Here is a 21987-nt window from a genome sequence, read left to right as displayed (position 1 = left end):
AATGTGTTTTATCGACACGTTCTGCCCTCCACATGACCAAGAAATTAAGGAAAAATTACACATTTTTTCAGAAATTAGCAATATTTCTCATAGAATCACATTTAGATCGGTAACTTGAATAATGTTTACCGAGTATAGTTTGAGAATTGTATCAGATTTTATCATCAGGTTAAACATTTGTGTAAAGTTTTGTATGGAATTTTATAGAAGGCAAAATTAAGTCTCGTATTGATAAGCACCAAGAAAACCTACGATTTGTTTACATTTTAGAAATTTTTTATTTATGTCATTTTAAATCAAAATCAGTCAAAAAAGATGTATCAATCCATGCATTGATTTTTTGTTTGTGCTAAGTACCCTCGAAACATACACTATGATTGGGCACCAAAATGTTTATGAGATTTCACGCAATGAGTCAGGGGCGTAAATTGTCAGGAAATGTTCCTTTTGAAATATCTAAAGGTAATTTGGAGTTTAAGAAAACACAATTTATTTATATCACTTCTTGAAAATGTTGTTTCAGAATATATTGGACGCTTCTCTTTCACAGCTGATTTTATTAGGAAGAATATAAGGTCTTCCTGGAAATTTTACTGAAATCGACAACGCTATTTTTTTTGTTACGCATTTTTGATCTCCATGACGTCTCCTTTTATGGCATAGGATTATCTTGTAAGGGATTTTTTCCACAAACAAACAGAGACTGAAGCTGATCTAAACAGTCACATTTTATAAAGTTACAAGTTCATGTTCTCATAATCATCAAGTAAATGTGTTATATAAGTAAAGGATTCAGAAGTATTTATTGAATAATAATCTTTGATCGTCGAGCCCCGATGTTCGTAGATTTTACTCTTTACGTTGAGGTGATTCTATACTTGCCACAAAATTGGCTAAAGGTTAAATAACTTGGTTTCATAACAAAAATATACGTTCCAAAAATTGTTAGGCATAAGAAGTATAAGTGAAAATGATTATCTTTCTGCTATTGCCTCTCAGTAGCATATACACTACAGTGTTGAATATTGAAATTTAAGAAAAACTTCCTGTCTTCAAAAACTGTCAATAAATAGGAAGTAGAATATGCACAGTCAAAATATATAAACTCAAAATAGAATGAAAATGGTACTGAAACATAATTAACCATTGTGTTGCAAGAATTATTATAACAATGTGCACTTTGATAGTCTAAAGTTTGAGAACGTAACACAAAAAATGCTACACGCGTCAATCCGTCCGTCAATTTTTAAAATATGACAAAATCTACGAGAAAGTATTTCCTTTTCACAAAATAACTTCTTAGAAAATAATTAGTTAAATAAATAAAAAAAAAATGTAGAGGAATTACTTATCAGGCTTTAAGTTCTGCAATGTTTATTCTTCAAACTGAACACATTCCATGCTTTGGTTGACGAGACTGACTTGTATAAAAATCAAAACCAGATATTTAAAAACCGAGTAAAAGTCAAAATAATGTTTTCACGTCTCGGAAAACGGAAGTGTTATCCCAGTGTTACTATTTGCGTGTGACGTAGTACAAATATAGAACTGTTTAAAATTGCTTAACTTTACCGTTCATCCAAAATAATTAGATATCCACAATGGGGAAATCCTTTTTTGATTTCCTAAGTAGTCTCTTTTTCTAACCACTGACCAGTGTTATAGATATGAATTCTAACTGTTACGGCATAGAGTGAAAAGATCTTTTATAGCCGGTCACATCAACTAATATTTAGTAACAATACTTCTTAGTAAAGAAAAGATTAGATATCTGCATAAATCTTATAATAATATGTGTCTACTTCTAAAAGAACAAACCTTCTTTATTTATAGCTCAATTGATTTTGTTTATGGCCAATATAGGCAAGATATGGTTATATAAAACGCATACCAACAACATACTTGTCTATTCATGGAAATAAAGAACATTCTGTCTACAGTCATTAGCACGTCATCTGGTTTTCCAGACCCTTAAAACAAATTGCTTATGTTTAGTTTAAAGTGAAAACTTCCTGTCAGAATTTGTATTCATATCGTATTAACTATAGTACAAGAATTGTTTTGTCATGAATGTAAACCAGTCATTGACATTGATAAGCATATATTTTCTGTACATTGAGTGGATTGACAAGATTGTTTTAAATTTGATCATTAGATGAAGAAACACAAATGTTCGTAGTTATTGCTGGTTAAAATAACCCACATAAATAAAAAAATATTACTAATTAGCCAAAGGCTCGAAAATATATGTATGTTGGTATACAAATGTGTCAAAATATTACAATTTTTCCATGCCACACATATTATTGATTGACTTTTACACCGCTCCAACACAGGTGAATGATAAAGATTGACAAACTTCAATTACAAGCACACAGTTTAAGAGTATCTTCAGAACTTTGATTTCCATCCCCCATTCATATAGATATGATACGATGCTATCAACAAATAAAGTTTGAATTTCACATTGGTACACCGTTTGACACTTTGAATATCTGTCTCGTCTTTTTTATAATGATTTTCCCACTGTGGGAGATTTTGTTTATGATAATATATATTGCACTGATATCTTTAACCATTAAGAAGTTATTTTTTGCTAAAATCTTTTATGTGATATCAATTATATTTTCAATCAGCAATAGAAAGATGCAGTAAAACAGATCATATCAACTTAGATTTAGTTACATAAACTTAGTAGAAAAGAAGAAATAATATCACTTACAGTGGCTTAGTCCGATTCTGATCGCACAAAAATGTATTCGTGTTTCTTCTTCGAAAATGATTGCTTATAAATTGTTTAAACTTTTGTCAACTTATAGTATATAATATCATATAATATAGTAATATATAATTGTAGATATCGCGTGAAATCTCCTTTGAAAATTATAAATTATCGCTTTTATCTCATAAAACGGTAGCCTAGTGGTAGAGCGTTCGCTCCGTGATCGGGAGGCCTGGGTTCGATTCTCGTTCGCGGCGCCACGTCATACATAAGACGTAAACAAAGGCAGTGACTGTTCCTTCGCCAAGTGCTCGGCAATAGAAGTGAAAGTCACGGGTCCTTCGGATATGACCTTAAAAACGTAGGTCCCGTGTCACTGTAGGCGCTGGCACGATAAAAAACCCTCACTGCTCAATGACCCTGAGTGCCAAGTATAGGTCTAAATTTGAAGACCTTTACCGGCATACGGTGACGTCTCCATATGAGTGAAAAATTCTCAAGAGAGACGTTAAACAATATACATTTTCACAGCAAAGTACTTATACCTGTACATGGATAATTTTTTAGCCTTCGTTAATAAACTTTCTTTTTAAAAAAAAGTTTTAAAAATATCTGATTTTCCTTCATTCTTTAAATATAAATTTTAATATGAAAATTACTACGGACTAATTTTTTTAAGTTTTAAGAGATATATGTATTATGACTTTACAAATGGAATAAAAATACTCGGATTTGATTTATCTTCTTGATAAGATATAACCAATTAATTTATATTTTTTTCAAAGGTGACTTCACCACAAAACTTAACTTCCTGTTAGGAACTTCTGTTTGTAAATAAAGTTTTTGATCAATGTTTTTCATGTAAAGGTTTCTGTAATAAACTATTAAATCAATTTTATAATTTATTTTACATGTTATCTATGTAATGACTTACTTTTATTGTATAAGATAATATGTACCTGTTTTGGATTAGCGGCTTTAATAAATCTCACAATAGCATTTGGCTTCTAAAAGAAATTCTTTAATAATTTCTAATTTTTCCAGCTCACCTCAGTGAAACATTTAAGAAATAAGATATAATTTTAATAGTGTCACTGGGATATGACATGAAGTCGGTCACGTGATCAAATTCTATAATGCCCGAAGGGTGCTTTATTGGATTTAATGACGTACCGACTTCATGTCAGATCCCATTGACACTCTGAAAAAAGATATTTTATTTCTTATATTTATATTTCTATTTCTATTCACATTACAAATACAAAATATTCTATTTTGACTTTGTTATTGAATGCAACATAACGTATAAATACGATGTCATTTGACCTCACAGTCAAGATTTTCCAAATGTCTCGTGCAGTTTGCTTTCCATACTCAAGATAGTCTGATCATGTGACCGAATGCATGTCATTGACAATTTAATTTCTTTTTTTACTCAATGCCATATAAGGAAAGACATTGACAAATTTAAATATTGAAATATGAAGTACATATAAGTAAGTAAGTATAAGAAGTACACGTAAATTGTGAGAAAGAATTCCCTATTTTCTGTCAGATTTTGTAATTATTCTGTGTTAACTATGTAACAAGTTCACTTCCCTGTATTGTTATAAATAGAATGTTTCTAAGTACATATCTTCTTCACATTTAGGAGAAGGGATAGAGATAATTATTAAATCTGAGTTAAGGATGATTGAATGTAACTGCAGATCTATATTTTCTTCATGTACATGCATTTTTCTAGTCGTCTCCATATCAGTGAAATATTCTGGAGAGTGACGTAAAACAGTATACAATCAATCAATTGAATCGCTTCTTATTGAAACAGTTTTGGTCTTGAACAAGACCCTATCAAAAAGTCATTAATAAACGTGTAACATAAAAATAATGAAATTTTTATCAAAAGATTCTAAATCTATATTTTATTTACATTAATTCTTGAATATGATGCAGTAAATTACTTCATGCTCCTTCAAAACAGTTGATCATTTTATAAGGAGTAGAATTAAAGATAAAATTTAGCTTGCCTCTGAAAAGGTCTAGTTTAATCAACTCAGCTAGGTTTAGGTCATAGATACACCAGTCTATGCAGAGCTTCATGTCATCGATTGTGAAGTAACGGTAAAACTATAGAAATATATATTAAACACCAATATGTTTTTCATTTACTCTTAAATACAGTATTTGCTCAAAAATATTAACATCATGAATGAAACTGTAACTTATATTTTCATTACATCATGATTACAGTATTTGAAGTTGTATTAAGGCCTTAGCTTACCCTGGGTGACCCTGAGGCGGACCCAGAGAACGAACACAGGGTCCGCACCGGGTTCGCTTTCTGTTAGGTTGTGTTCGGTCGGTATTGTATGTAGAAGCATCCTGGGGTAGTGTAGATTCTAAATTGTTCAATTCATGACCCCTTAGTGTAGGGAGGGGTCACAATAGGGAATCAAACATCTTTACATAGGAATATATAGAAAAAAACTTTTAAAATCTTGTTCTCAGGAAACACTGGGCCAGAAAAGGTTAAACTTATGTGGCAAAATCCTAAGGTAGTGTAGATTCTAAACTCCTGGAGGTAGGGCGGGGCCACAGTAGGGAATCAAAGTTTAACATAGAAATATATAGGAAAACACTTTAAAATCTTTTTTCCCAACAACCACTGGGCCTGGAAACCTGTGAATTATATGAAAGCATCCTGGGGTAGGGTAAATTCTAAATTGTTCTAATTATGAACCGGAGGAGGGCAAAGCCACAATAGGGAACACAAGTTTTACATTTAACAATTAGGAAAATCCTTTAAGTATCTTCCAAGGAACTATAAGGACAGAAAAGCTGAAACTTATGTGGAAGCATCCTTGGGTAATGTAAAATTTATTTGTCCAAATTATGACCCATGTAGTAGGATGGGGTCATGATATATATTACAAGGAGGGCATTTGGTAAATCAATACATGGTCACACCTACTTATTTGAGCGATGGGGCCCATGGGTCTCTTGTTTTTAATTTATCCCGTAGTCTATATCTCTATCAACTTAGCCATTCAGTGCAATTGTTTTAATCCCGTTATCTAAAATTAAAATCATTTTCAAACAGCAAAAGGAAGATGCAAAATAATAGACCAAATCACTGATATTTACCTACAGTAAAATGTTAATAAATAACAAACTATATCACTTGATGAATCTCATAATATGAGGTTCATCTACTTAAAGAAAAAAAAAACTTCGTCAACAATTACTCATTTTTCCGGTTAAGGTCAGTGAGACATGATTATATGAAACAAATATAAGTGTATCCTTATAACACTGCACAACCTTTACGATTCAAACTTCCTGTCAAAGTTTTTTTCATATTTTTTTTAAATATAGCACACGTTTAACAACATTTTTGGTCTCCGGGTCGTAAAAGACAGAATTCAGTAGATGATATCTCTAAGTATAAATCTTTTGTACGTTTAACGGGAGTGGGAAGACTCCTTAATCTTAACTGAAGAATTTTTGAATGTAAGTATTTTTTTAGTTTTCCAAAAGTTCTACATCACACAGGACCAAGCAAATAAGGATAATTTACTCAAACTATTTTTTTCAGAAATCAGCAATATTTCTCATAGATTCACATTTAAATTGGTAACCTGAATGATGTTTGCCAAGTATAGTGCATGGGAATATTGTATATGATTTTATCTTCAGGTTTAAAATTCAAGCAAACTTTTGAAAGGAATTATATAGAAAGCAAAATAAAAGTTTCATATCTAAGCACTAAGGAAAACGTATGATTTGTTTATATTTAAGGTATTTATTGTTTATGTCATTTCAAATCATAATCATTAAAAAAACTATATCAATCCACGAATCCATTTTTTGTTTGTGTTAAGTACACTCAAAGCATACACTAAAATTTGGCATCAAACTCTTCATAAGATTTTATGCAATAAGCCAGGTGCGTAAATTGTCAGAAAATGTTCCTTATATTTGACATCTTCGATGTCATGTAATTATCTTGTAAGGGATTTTTAACTACAATCAAACAGAGACTTAAGCTGATCTAAGCAGATCTAAACTGATCTAAACAGTTTAATTTTATCACTACAAGTTCATATTATCATAGCCATCAAATTAATTTGTAATAATATTACAGTGTTTGTTGTAATAGTATAGCCCAAATGTTCGTAGAACTTGCTGGTTACTTAAAAGTAGCTCTTTACTTTGCAATAAATGGGCTAAAGCTTGACAAAATTTGTTTCAGATCAAAAACATTCATCCCAGCAATTGATAGGCATAAGATAAGTCAATGTTATATATTTTTTTTATCTGCTATTGCCTCTCAGCAACATATATACTAAACGGCAAATATTGGAACTTGAGAAAGACATCCATGGCCAGTCCTTAAAAACTGTCAAAAATAAGGAAGCATGCACTGTCAAGTTATAAAACTCAAAATAGAATGAAAAAATTTATTGACCCATATATTCAAACATTTTTTTGCGTAAATTATTATAAGAATGTGCACTTTGATAGGCAAACGTATGGATATGTAACACACGTCAACCTGAGTCAATTTCAAAAGTATATTGACCAAATCTATGAGAAAGTGTTTTTCTTTTTCTTTTTACAAAATAACTTCATAGAAAAATAATTATTTAAATAACTTATGTAGAAGCATTACGTTTCATTCTATAATTTCTGCTATATCTATTCTGCAAACTGGGTTATCTGGCAAGTGAACAGAGTGTTCTTCTTTATTTCTTTTCTATTAAAATAGAAATATTATGGAATTATGCTTTAATCTGATGTGCTTGAGGGAGGGATATGTGTTGATAAAAATAGTATTTTTTTTTAAAGTTACTTATGTGATATTAGATCTGTCTTGATCGTCTTGATACTCAAGATCCTAATTATCGGGACAAATTCTCATCTACAGTTAGCCTAATCGTGTCTCTGTCACCCTAATTTTTTCTCTCCATTCTTTCCCTCGTACTTATTTTCCCAGAACGCTTTCCATGCCTTGGTTGACGAGACCGACTTGTAGCAAAATCATAACCAGAATTTTAAAAAAAAACGACTAAGTCAAAGTAATTTATTAACTTCTCGGAAAAGTAAGATTGATTCCGGTGTTACAATTTGCTTTTGACATAGTGCAAATATAGAACTATTCTAAAATGGCATAAAAGTTAGTACTTTTCCTATTATCCAAAATCATAATATATCCCCAATGGGAAAATTATTTTTGATTTCCTAGTAAGTAGTCTCTATTTCTAACAACTGACCCATATATTAATGAACTCTAGCTGTTATGTCATAAAATGGAAAGATCCAATATATCCGGCCACATCAACCAATATTAAGTAACAATTAAGTTCTTAGTAAAGGTAAGATAAAATAATCTGCAAAAATCTTTAATTATATGCTTAATCTACTTAAAAAAACAAAATTTCTTAATCATTACTCATTTTCTTTATTAATGGACAGCAGAAGCACGACATGGTAACATAAAAAGCATACCAAGAGTATACTTATCAAAATTGGGAAATAAAGAACATTCTGTCTACAGTCACTAGCACGTTATCTGGTTTTCCAGACAGCGAAAACAAATTGGTAATGTAAAGTAAACCCTTACTGTCAAAAGAGCCATAGCGCATTTGATAGTCACTTTCGCCTACACTAGTAGTGATTTTTTAAATACGTTGTCTTACCAAAATTGTGTCATACAATGTTTGTTTATACATGACTTAAATCAACTCACACAAAAATTAATCTAAATTATTAATATTTCCTTCTTATGATAGTTATAAAACTCGTTCAGTTTAAATGGAAAATATAATAAATACTGAGGTACCCACCTAAACAATGACAAACTGTAGGAAAAGACCACCCTTAACCAGAAAAACAACTTCTGAATAATTTTATTTGGATGTGACTGCACTTCATTACGTTTAGATAATTTTGGTTAAAGGTGGTCTTCATATTGAAAATGTTGACAATATGTATTTACTTTTTCTTCTAAAATTATTTCAAAATTCAACAATCTGTCTTAATTTTATCAGTTCGATTACCAAGACTTCGTGGCATAGTGGTATGATTGCTGGATTGAAGACATAATGATCGTGAGTTCGAATCTCACACTGTGTGTTACTGAATTACATTTTTAGCTCACCTGAGCCGAAGGCTCAAGTGAGCTTTTCTGATCACATTTTGTCCGTCGTCCGTCCGTCTGTCTGTCCGTCCGTCTGTCCGTCTGTCCGTCTGTCTGTCTGTCCGTCCGTAAACTTTTCACATTTTCGACTTCTTCTTAAGAACCACTGGGCCAATTTTGATCAAACTTGGTACAAAGCAATCTTGGGTAAAGAGGAATTTAAATTGTTAAAATGAAGGGACATATCCCCTCACAAGGGGAGATAATCAAGAAATGACAAAAATAGGGTGGGGTCATTAAAAAATCTTCTTCTCAAGAACCACTGGGCCAGTAAAGCTGAAACTTATGTGGAAGCATTCTGGTATAATGTAAATTCTAAATCGTAAAAATCATTACCCCCGGGGGAAGGGCAGGGCCTTAATGGCCGATCAAAGTTTTATATAGAAATATATAGGAAAAATCTTTGAAAATCTTCTTCTCAAGAACCACTGGGCCAGAAAAGCTGAAACTTAGGAGAAAGCATCCTGGGGTAGTGTAGATTATAAATTGTTAAAGTCATAACCCCCGGGGATAGGGTGGGGCCACAATGGGGAATCAAAGTTTTACATAGAAATTATGAGAAAATTTTTAAAAATCTTCTTCTCAAGAACCACTGTTTCATAAAAGCTGAAACCTAAGTGGAAGCATCCTGGGGTAGTGTAGATTCTAAATTGTAAAAATCATGACCCCCGGGGGTAGGATGGGGCCACAACAGGGAATCAAAGTTTTACATTGAAACATAACTTTAGGGGAAATCTTTAAAAATCATCTTCTAAAGAACCACTGTTTCATAAAAGTTGAAACTTATGTGGAAAAATCCTTTGATAGTGTAGACTCTAAATTGTTGAAATCATGACCCCGGGGGGTAGGGCGCGGCCACAACAGGGAATCCAAGTTTTTCATTGAAATATGTAGAAGCAATTCTTTAACAATCTTTTTCTCAAAAGCCAATTGGCCAGAAATCTTAAACTTATGTGAAAGCATCCTGGGAAAGTTTAAATTCTAGTTTATCTTTATTATGAGACCCGCCGTGGGTAGGACGCTGTTTTTTCTTTCGATTTTGTTTCTGATCGGGCTCGACATTCCGAATATTACAACATACGAAATCAAAACGAGGCTCTTTGTTTATGGCCACGTTGCGAATTGCGTTGGACGAAAGACAGTTATCAAAGACATACCAAAATTCAACTCTAATTAATATACCTGGTTTGTTTTCGTTCATTAGTAGAGGTAATATTTTAAAACATGCATGAAACATCGAAGCGATTCAATGAGTTGCGATGTGTTCATTTGCGTACGGTATTTGAGTTGATTAAACTGTTTGAAGCTTTTTCCATTTTGCAAATTTATTATGAATTCAACAATTATTCTGCAATCAGTGTCGCCGAGTAAGTCAGACGTGTGATGGTTTTATACACAGAACTATTCATATAGCGTCATGTTTATGCAGATACGGTCACACCCATCTTTATTCAGAAAGCTTAAGAAAATACGATGCGCAATGGACATGATGGAAACTCGCAGTCTAGATATATGGGACGATGTCTAGGATACGGCAAAACAATTTAGAATACAAGATTAATATTTTTATTGATGAATATTAATCAAAATGTCTAAGTTGAGGGCAAAAAGTAAATGCAAGGAAAAAGAGAAGCATGATATGAGCAATGTAGTAATGCAGGCAGTACATATTATTTGTCATAATTTGAAGTAACATGCCGTAGTCTTCTAGCCCCAGGATCATGAAATAGATGTAGACTTAAGTATAATTTTCATCAGCTTGTAGAATGTTTATTAACTAATAACTATGTAATTTGTTAATCTAAAAACTTGCAAATAACACTTGTATGGATTTATACTAAAACATAATTTAATTTTAATCTCTTTGGCCCCCACAACAAATCTCTTTGGCCCCCACAACATTGAAAGATTTTGACTTAAACCAAAGAGGTGTCTTGAATCATGATCCAGGGGCCTTTCTGAATAAAAAATAAAAAGACTGATTATGTGAATGTGTTGTGTTGTTTTGTTCCTATTATAATGTTATATTCGCAGGGATTAATTTAGGTTTTGGGGGAATTACCCTTTTTGGAGAAATTGGGAAAATCGGCTGGGGTCTGGGGACCAGTCCAGCTGGTGCAGGGTGACACCCCAGGCCCATGATATCTTGGCCCAATGACAGGTTTAGGGTCTGTTCATCTATCTTCCATTGAACACTGTCTCAGTCATTTCATATGTTACATGTAGTCCATTCCTTTTCACAGATGATTATAGACCCATGTCATATGTTTCCATTCCTCAGAGGAACAATGCAAAGTGATACCATAAGATACAACATTTACTGTAAAATCACATATTTTCGTGGGGTCAAATTTTTGTGGTTTGAGGAAAATTTCTTGGTTTGTGGGGATTTGATTTCGTGGATCAAGAATTAATGAGTACTTATGTGTGTGAAATTTTACATTTCGTTGTGGACATGAATTCATGGGTCTTGTCATACCACAAAAACAACAAAAATTAAACACCCACGAAAAATTGTGATTCCACAATATTTGGATTTTAGATTATGAATATATTTTAAATAAAAAATGGTATGATAAAATTCCCACTGTGTTGAAATAGTATTACTTACCATATATATTGCACATTTCCCTATGGCAGAGATGCAAGTTAAAGACTAAAAAGAATTTATTCAGTTTCAAAAATAAACAATTCATTTTTCATAGAACCCGCTGCCTTATTTGATTTTTAAAATATCATTGTCTGGAAGAATAAGTTATCTTTTGATTAATATTATTAATAACACCAATTCAGACATTGATTTAATTTTTTCTATCACAAGTTTACTTGGGCCGAGGTGTGTATGGGCCGACGTATCAATAATTTTGGGCCGAGATGTTTATCTACAGCCCTGCGGCGGGGGGGGGGGGGCAATTGAACTTAAGCATCTTTTTTTTTCATTTTTTTTTCACTTTTCATTTAATGTGCATCAAATAGCAAAGTAAAACCTTATTTCATACTTTCTGATAATCATGTTGATTTCTACCAGCCCCCCCCCCCCCCCCACCCCCGTTTTTATAAAGAAAAGAAGATATGGGGAATTTTTTACTCATTAAAAAGCTTAAAGGGGGAAATTTGATGTTCACGTGAAGAGAAAACCCGAATATTGGTAGTAAATATGCCCTAGATTAATCCCTGTTTTGTAACAACAAATTATCTTGATGGAAAAGTGTATGCAAAAGGTTTGATTTCGTCTTCCGCTTTTTTAAAAAGAACTATTTAAATTATATTATATATCCATACGGTACTCTAATTCTATTAAAGACTGTAATCTAATTGACATGAAAGATTTTTTGCTATGCAAAAAAATTCATCCCATGGTTACAGAAATAATTTAATTGGAAAGAAAATCAAATGCATTGAATTGTTGAATACATTTTCCATTGTGCAGAAATGATTAATTTAGACGCCCACTCCGAAGGAGGGGTATACTGTTTATATGCCCCCCTTTGAAGAAGGGAGGGCATATTGCTTTGCTGCTGTCAGTCGGTTGGTCTGTCGGTCCATTTAGTTTCCGTTCATTTTCTTCACAACCGTTGCACATACTGAAATGAAATTTGCTTTGCAGGTTTATCAGGTAAATATCTAAGTCAAGTTCTGTTTTGGGTACGATCCCACCATTTTTGACAGAGTTATGCCCCTTGAACTTAGAAAAATTCCATTTATTTGCAGTTTCTGTTCATTTTCTTTGCAGAGGTAGCACATATTGAAATGAAATTTAGTATACAGATATATCAGATAAATATCTAGGTCAAGTTCTGTTTTGGGTACGATCGCATTCTTTTTGTTAGAGTTATGCCCCTTGGAATTTGAAAAAAATTCCATTTATTTGCAGTTTCTGTTCATTGCCTTTGTAGAGGTTGCACATATTGAAATGAAATTTAGTACATGTATACAGATATATCAGATAAATATCTAGGTCAAGTTCTGTTTTGGGTACGATCACATTTCTTTTTGTTAGAATTATGCCCCTTGGACTTCCACTTGATTGCGGTTTCCATTCATTTTCTTGGCAGAGGTTGCACATATTGAAATAAAATTTAGTATACAGATATTTCAGCTGAATATCTAGGTAAAAAAATGTATTGGATAGGATTACACCATTTTAGACAGAATTATGCCCTTTTTTGACTTACAAAATTCCAGTTTGGGGGGGAAGGGGGCATAAGTGTTTTACAAACATCTCTTGTACCCTTGTGTGTCTGTTGGTACTAAATTTTTGTAACAGTTTTCTCAGTAATTGCTAGTCGCAGATACTAGAATTCGGCACACTCTTTGTTAAGGCATTTTCGTACAAATCTGATGTCAACTTGTTCTTTATCTGTGCATCTCTCTATAACAAAAGTTAAAAGATGTTAAACCTTTACATTAATTTAGTCAAGGTCAGCAACAATTATATAGTGATGTCATGTGCATTAAAATGGTAAATTTCATTTGATTGGAACATTTCGGTTTTTCTCATAGGGCATCAAGTGGTACATAATGTACCAAATTCTTTAAAAGACAAATTAGATAGCAATTCTCTGAGCAATATTGTATTTAGACACCTCACCCAGAGACTAGCAAGTATCAAAAATTTGGTTTTAATTCACAATTTCCTGTTCTATTTTGGTTTCATTTACACAATATACTGCCTTTTATTTGTCTTTTCTATAACATGTTAATTAGGCCTATGTTGATGATATGTCAAATTTTAACTCTATTTACCTGATTTTTCATTTTAATTATGGGTTGGAAAATTAAGTGTTCTGAACTTTTAATAATGGGTTGGAAATTTTGAAATTATACAAAACTTGATGGAAAAAATTCTATTCCCCTTTCTTTCCTCCCTTTTCTTATATATAGAAGGATGTACAGTTGAGCCTTGGTAATTATGATTATACATCATCTTCTTGATGAGGGATGTGTTGGGAACAGAATGTTTATATCTACAAGTACATGTAATTTGGGGTAAAATTTGGTATTCCTAATGCTTATTAAAACCAGATTATAATAATTAAGTTTTCATATTAACAAGGCTTGACTGTACATCTGTAGTATCTCTATTCATGATCAACTTTGTCCTTTGTAGATGCCTAGGAGGAAGTACTGGAGGATTAGTGGTGCCAGGAAAGAGATACGGACTGACAAGACTGAGGAGACTGGCCTCATGAAAAACAGTAAAACACTTTCTGACCTGGACTTGACTGAGGAGACTGGCCTCTTAAAAAACAGTAAAACAATGCATGACATTAGAATGACTGAGGAGACTGGCCTCGTGAAAAACAGTAAAACCAATGTTGACCCTGAGGAGCCTGCCCTCAGGTTACAAAAAAAACAGGAAAACCAAAAAACTTGTGAAATGAATCTGCTCAATGAACTTTGTGATATGAATCTGCTCAATGAACTATGTGAAACAAATCTGCTCAATGAATCTCATGAAAAAAATTTGCAAAACAATATTGAACAAAAATTGACAAACAATGCCTCAATCACCAAAGCAGCTCTGCAAAATCAAGGTGTAATGGCTGAAGAAAGCAAATCACTTAGTCATGCAATCAACCAGGTATGCAATACAAAATTAGCATTTGGGTCATTTCATCAAGGAGATGCAAGGTTTTCATCATTTTCTAGAGGAAGTCAGTGTACCTGCAATGCTCTTGTTATGCTGATTAAAAGTTATGAAGGGTTTTCATTCTCAACAGAATTTATTGATAGCACTTTAATAGCAGGGGATCAGGTTTATGTTATGTTGGTCAAGAATTTGCAGCAAAGACAAATGTTTCTAAACAAGCTACTTAAACTGGATGAGTTGCCAAGTAACTTAACTTTAGGAGAAAATCATCATGTCATCGAGAGATTTGAAACCATGTGGGGATTACTTGTCTCTGAAGAACAAATTAGTCAAGTGAAATCATTGCATCAAGCTTTAGAAGAGGCTTTCCAGGTTTCTAGATATTTGCTGATAATGATAGGGGCAATTTGTTCTGGTGTATACAAAGTGTCAGACAAGGAATATTACTTTTTTGACTCTCATTCACATGACAGTGCTGGCATGTCTTCCTGTGATGGTAAATCAGTACTAGTACAAAGCACGGGTATTGATGATTTGGTATCATATCTGTACAGTATGTATAACAGTATGCATATAGACTTTGCAATGCAGTTTGAAATCTTACCAATCTCAATTAAAACTTTGCATCATAGTTTTCCAGAGAAAAGTCCACTGCAGAAAATTTTTTACAGAATGGATGATCATCTCTCATCTGTTACAAATCCAGATCAAAACCAATGCAGAAAAAGGTATATGAGAGAGTACATGAGGAGAAAAAGACAAAATGTACAGTTTAAGCAAGTAGAAAGAAGCAAAGACATACATGCAAAAAAGTTGAGAAGACAAAATGATGATATAAAAAGCAGAGAAACTGAAACTGCAACATTTGCAAGGAAATTAAAAAGGCACAATGCTGAAATAAGACAGAAAGAAAAGGAAAGAGATGCAGCTGCAAGAAAATTAAAAAGACAAGATGCTGACATTAAAGAGAAAGAAAGGGAAATGGATAAGTTTGCAAGAAAGTTAAAAAGACAAGATGCTGAAATTAAAGAGAAAGAAAGGCAAATGGATAATCATGCAAGAAAGTCAAAGCGAAAAGATACTGAAATTAAAGAGAAAGAAAGGAAAATGAATACTGCAGGAAGAAAGTTAAAAAGACAAGATGCTGAAATTAAAGAGAAAGAAAGGGAAATGGATAAGTTTGCAAGAAAGTCAAAGCGACAAGATACTGAAATTAAAGAGATAGAAAGGAAAATGAATACTGCAGGTAGAAAGTTAAAGCGACAAGATGCTGAAATTAAAGAGAAAGAAAGGGAAATGGATAAGTTTGCAAGAAAGTCAAAGCGACAAGATACTGATATTAAAGAGAAAGAAAGAAAAATGAATACCGCTGGTAGAAAGATGAAAAGACAAAATGCTGATATTAAAGAGAAAGAAAGGAAAATGAATACTGCAGGAAGAAAGTTAAAAAGACAAGATGCTGAAATTAAAGAGAAAGAAAGGGAAATGGATAAGTTTGCAAGAAAGTCAAAGCGACAAGATGCTGAAATTAAAGAGAAAGAAAGGCAGATGGATAAGCTTGCAAGAAAGTCCAAGAGACAAGATGCTGAAATTAAAGAGAAAGAAAGGGAAATGAATACTGCAAGTAGAAAGTTAAAACGTCAGAATGTTAAAGTGCAAGGAAAAGAAAAAGAGGGCAGTAGAATTTCAAAAAGAAAATGCAGAGAGAACCCAATTGTTCTTGAAAGGGAAAGGTTAAAAAAGCAAGCTAAACGAAGCAACATTTCATTTAGAGAACATGAGAGATTGCTTAATAGGGAACAGAAACAGAGGCAAAGAGAAGATAAAGAATATTGTGAAAAAGTAAATGAACAACGGAGACGGAAAAGATTTGGAATAGATATAGAGGATTGCATCCAAAATTTTCATGAACAGATAAAACATGGTCCAATTTTTGTATGCTCATGTTGTCAGCAAACATGGTTCGAAGAAAGTGTTTCTAAAGTGGAAAACATCAAACTAGATGATGAATGTAAAAGCAAGTTTCTTACAAGTACTGTGTCTGTTGAAAATGTGGAATGGATTTGCAATACTTGCTGTTCATCAATAAGGCAAAAAAAAAAAATTCCAAAGTTGTCCGTCTTAAATGGAATGATGTGGCCACTTAAGCCAATGGAATTAGATTTATTTTCTTTAGAAGAAAGGCTTGTATCTCTGAGAATACCTTTTATGCAAATAAGAGAGTTGCCAAGAGGTGGGCAATATTCTGTAAGGGGAAACATTGTGAATGTTCCAGTTGATATTCAACCTACTGTAAATAGCCTGCCAAGAAAATTAGATGAAAATGTCACAGTTCCTGTCAAATTAAAGAAAAAGTTGTCATATCAAAAATGTGATTATCATGAAAATGTTCGACCAACAAAAGTACTGATTGCATTGCACTGGCTAATGAACAATAGTGACTTTTACAAGAATGCAAATATCAATGTTGATGAAAACTGGTTTCAAGAAATTACAACTTCAGCAACTAGTCAGAACACAGACAAGAAGCAACCAAAATACTGATGATGATGAGACGGTTGATGATGATGATGATGAATTCTGTGAAGTAGATGGAGTTGGTAGAGATGGTAATTGCGATACTCTGTTAGATGATGCTTCAAGAGACATGAATCAGATTTACACATTTGCTCCAGGTGAAGGACAACGCCCACTTAGTTTATACCAAGACCAGACAGCTGAGTATTTATCATTTCCAACAATTTTTTGTGGAAAGGGAAGATTACAAGATGACAAGAGACAAGTACATGTGTCCTATGCAGATATTGCTAAATGGGAATTAAGAAGTGTTGATAGACGTGCTGCTCAGTCTGTTCCAAATTTGTTTTTCAAGTTGAAAAAAATACAAATGAAGCAAGTTACAGACAAATGCAACCTGGCTCTTAGGAAATGTAAAACCAAAGGAAGATCCATAACAGCAAATGAAATGAAAAATTCTCAAAATGTGAATAATCTTGTCAGACACGATGAAGGTTTCTTTGTGTTCAGGCAGTTACGAAATTCACCTGCATATCTTGAGACTAGAAAAAAGGATGTGTTTGCTATGATCAGACAGCTAGGTCTACCAACGTGGTTTATGTCACTGTCTGCTGCAGATACAAGATGGAATGATCTCATCAGAGCACTTGGGGTATTAAATGATGGAAAAGAATACACTGATGAGGAAATCAATAGCATGACTTGGTTTGAAAAATCAAAATTAGTACAAAAGGATCCCATCACTTGCTCTAGGTACTTTGATCATAGATTCCGTTTGTTCATGAATTCAGTGTTGAGAAGTGATCATCATCCAATTGGTATTGTAAAAGACTTCTTCTACAGAACTGAATTTCAACAGAGAGGATCACCACACATTCATATGATTGTTTGGATAGAAAATGCACCAAAATATCATGAAAATAATGAACAGGAGATTGTAAATTATGTAGATAATTACCTGAAATGTGAAAAGAATGAAGAAGATAGTTTGTCTGAGTTACAAGTGCACAAACATTCACAGACATGCAAAAAGAGAGGCAAAGCTGTATGTCGATTTGGTTTTCCCCTCCCTCCTCTTGAAGAGACTTTGATTTTGGAGCCACTAGAGTGTGATGTTGATAAGTACAAGAAGATGTATGATGACATTCAGAAACAGCTGAATGATATGAAAAATGGATGTGATTTGCCTTACAAGGAACTCCTGAGTACAGTACTTCAGATTTCTGAGGAAGATTACATTAAATGCATTAGAAGTTCACTAAGAGGTCCAAAGGTTTTTCTTAAAAGAAGTCCATGTGATGTGATGGTAAACTCGTACAACAGTGTTGTTCTTAATGCTTGGAAAGCTAACATAGACATTCAATATATTTTGGACCCATATGCCTGTGCAATGTATATTGTTTCCTATATAAGTAAATCACAAAGAGGGATGAGCGATTTACTTAACAGAGCTGCAAAAGAAGCTAGAGAAGGAAATCTTGACATAAAAAGACAGGTACGTCATATTGGGAATCATTTTCTCAACAGTGTAGAAGTTGGAGCTCAAGAAGCAGCATATTTAGTGTTACAAATGCCAATGACAAAAGCTTCAAGAGATGTTGTTTTTATAAACACAAGTCCATCAGATGACAGAGTAATTCTGATCAAAACAGATGCCGAATTAGAAAAGTTGACACCAAATTCTACAGACGTGAAATGTAGCAATGTTATCAAACGGTATGCAGAACGCCCAAAGCAGCTTGAAAACTGGTGCTTAGCTGATTACGTATCACAGCTAGATGTTGTCTTCCCTAAAGATGATGAAAAAGAGTTCACTGAAAATGAAGTGAATGATGATGATCAGGACCATCAGTCAGATGATGAAGACAATTCAGATGTTGACTTTAGTGAAAGTGATACACTTTTGACTTTGAGAAACGGCATAAAAATTAAACGACGGAAAGTACCAAGGGTAATCAGATATGTCCGATTTAATATCAAAACTGATCCAGAAAATTACTACAGAGAAAAACTTATGTTGTTCATGCCTTGGAGAAATGAATTCACTGATCTGATATCAGGAATGGACACATCTGAGAAGTCATTTCATCAGAAGAAGTCATTTCTTACACACAAGGTCAAGGAATATGAATTCAATGCTGAACAGCTTGATGCAGCTTTGCAAATGGCAAATGAGGACTTTTCAGAAGCTTTTGATGAATTGGCACCAGATGCTCAGCAAAGAGAGGCAGAAGATGAAAATGAGGGATCTCTTGAATCTGAAGTCTTTGTTCAATTTAATCCTGAGAGGCCCATTGAACAGAGACAGTATGATATAGGATCTGACCTTGGCATTCCATCAACAAGACAAATAACTGAAGAAAGTTCTGTTAGATTACCAGACAATGAATACTTGAATCTCTTAGGAAGTCTAAATGTAAAGCAGCGGGAATTTTTCAAGCATGTCCTGCACTGGGTAAAAACCAAGACAGAACCTATTTATTCCTTTTTGTCTGGAGGTGCTGGTGTTGGCAAATCTGTTTTGATAAGGGCACTTTATCAAGCTCTGCACAGATACCTATGTTCCACAGAGGGTGAAAATCCAGATGACATAAGAATACTTCTTTGTGCTTATACTGGCAAGGCAGCATACAACATTGGAGGAGCAACTATAGCATCTGCTTTCCATCAAAAAATTAATCAAAGTCAACAAAGTTTGCACTCTGACGAATTGAACACTTTTCGTACAAAGTACCAAAACCTGAAAGTAATCATTATTGATGAGATATCAATGGTGGGAAACAGATCATTAGCACTCATTGACAGTCGTCTACAACTTCTCACAGGCATCAAGAAACCATTTGGTGGTATAAGTATCATTGCTGTTGGTGATTTTTTCCAACTTAAGCCTGTGATGGACCGTTGGATCTTTCAGGATTTAACTCATGATGCCCAAGTTCTTGCAAGCAATCTTTGGAAGGAGCATTTTTCTATTTTTGAGTTGGATGAAATCATGCGCCAAAAAGATGATATTGAGTTCGCTCAACTTCTGAATCGCCTTCGTTACAATGCAATGACAGCAGAAGATATGAATGTGATACACAGATGCATGATTACAGAAACAAGTGACAATTATCCCCATCATGCTCCTCATCTCTTTACACAGAACTCTAAAGTAGATGCATACAACAATCAGTTGATTGAAAATCTTGGAGGAGAAAAGGTCACAGTGAATTCAGTTGATTCTGTTATTAAAGATTATTCAAAAGAAGTTAAAGAAAAACTGTTAAGATCTCTTCTTAAAGCAGATGATGTAAGCAAAACTGCCAATTTGATGCAAAATTTGATTCTTGCTGTTGGGATGATATATGATATCTCAGTCAATGTTGATGTATCTGATGGTTTGACAAATGGTTCATCATGTAAAGTGCAATTAATTGAAAGGAGAATGGAAGGTATATCAAGGCCAAACATAGTTTGGGTTGAATTTTTTGACTCTGGAATTGGAAAAACTACTCGAAGGAAATACAGACATTTATTTCATGAAGGAATTTCTGAGAACTGGACACCAATTTTTGAAGTTCAACGGTCTTTTCTTTTGAATTACAATACTTTTCAGAGAATCCAATTTCCATTACGGCCAGCTGCAGGAAAAACAATTCATAAAGCCCAAGGTTGCACAGTTGATGAAATTGTAATTGATATGTCTCAAACAAAAGTGAGGAAAATTCCCCACATCCACTATGTAGCACTTAGTCGGGTAAGGTCAGTAGATCATCTGCATATTCTAAACTTCAATGAGCAGGCATTATCTATGGATGAACAAGTCGTAGATGAAATGGAGAGAATGAAAAAAGAGGTGCCACTCCAACTTTGTTATGTCCCAATATACCAGGTTGATTTGCATCGTTTAAAGATTGCTTTTAACAATTGTAGATCTCTTCACAAACACTTTCCGCAAATTCAAAATGAGCCAAACATTCTTGCCTCAGATGTAGTTGGATTTTCAGAGACAAGATTAACTAGAGCAGATGTGGAAAATTATCAACTTCAGGGATATACAGCAATATTTAACCATGAAACTTTAGATAGTTCTGATAGACGTCCACATCATGGAACAGTACTGTATGTGAAAGACATTTACAAGACAACTTGCATCTCAAAGGTAAACAATGGTCCCATAGAGTTTATTAAGGCAAACATACTATTAAACCAATGTAGAGATGTACAAGTCATAGTTATTTACAAATATCCATCTTGTTCTTTGGAAAATTTCAAACATCACGTGGAAATGCATATAATGCCTTTGATTGATGATCAGAAAGACTTGGTATTCATGGGAGATTTTAATTTTGATTTGTTTGCTGAGCATGCAGACTTTTTAACATTTATGGAAAAAGGGTTTAACTGTCAACAAATTGTAAGAAAGACTACTCATGACTCCGGTTCGAAGCTTGATTTGATTTTTACAAATATATCCCCATGTGAAACAGATGTGATTGAAGCATATTGGTCTGATCATAAAGTAGTGTTTTGTGCATTTGATATGACTAGTTTCCATTAAATATGATGGGGCTCCTAAATAAAAACACGGCAGAGGGAGAAGCAAAACAGTGCCCCCTCCCTCACCCCATTTTTTCCAGTCATACCCCACAAAGTTTGGGGTATACACTGGAAACACCATGTCCATCTGCTTGTTTGGGTGTACACTGGTGTCATAATGTCTGCCTGTGAATCTCTTCATAGCCATTTTTGTCCAGCATTTATTTCTATGAGATATTGTTTGGACATTTTTAAATTGAGAAATTTCATACGCTTATATTATACAAACTAATTTATAGCAAATGTGATCAAAAATGTGCTTGTGTCTTGATACTGTACCAATTTCATTTTAAGCATTGTCATGACCATCACATTTTGATGCTTTATTTGTCACAGTCATGATAATGTTTTTAATCAACACTAAGATTGTTAATT

The 21987-nt window shown here is 33.5% G+C and overlaps 1 protein-coding gene across 1 annotated transcript; it reads left to right on the top strand.

Annotated features, from left to right (window-relative positions):
- The first annotated feature begins 10509 nt into the window (after positions 1-10509).
- LOC134230827 (uncharacterized) lies at positions 10510-21509 on the top strand. The gene is made up of 6 exons (XM_062712683.1): positions 10510-10584; positions 14032-14264; positions 14574-16525; positions 16790-16917; positions 17003-21175; positions 21504-21509. The coding sequence occupies exons 1-6, from the start codon at positions 10510-10512 to the stop codon at positions 21507-21509; spliced, it is 6567 nt and encodes a 2188-aa protein (XP_062568667.1).
- Positions 21510-21987: the final 478 nt, after the last annotated feature.

The sequence above is a fragment of the Saccostrea cucullata genome, unplaced genomic scaffold (genome assembly GCF_032062105.1).
Source record: "Saccostrea cucullata isolate Sc308-1 unplaced genomic scaffold, CSIRO_AGI_Scuc_v1 ctg4747, whole genome shotgun sequence".
Lineage (NCBI taxonomy): Eukaryota > Metazoa > Mollusca > Bivalvia > Ostreida > Ostreidae > Saccostrea > Saccostrea cuccullata.
This window is presented reverse-complemented; position numbering and strand designations above follow the sequence as displayed.

Excerpts from the sequence above, each read along its gene's own strand:
- LOC134230827 (XM_062712683.1), top strand. The coding sequence starts at position 10,510 with ATGTCTAAGTTGAGGGCAAAAAGTAAATGCAAGGAAAAAGAGAAGCAT. Across the intron at positions 10,585-14,031 it reads GCAATGTAGTAATGCAGGCA|ATGCCTAGGAGGAAGTACTG; the intron begins GTACATATTATT and ends TGTCCTTTGTAG. Across the intron at positions 16,526-16,789 it reads CATCAAACTAGATGATGAAT|TTGATATTCAACCTACTGTA; the intron begins GTAAAAGCAAGT and ends TGAATGTTCCAG.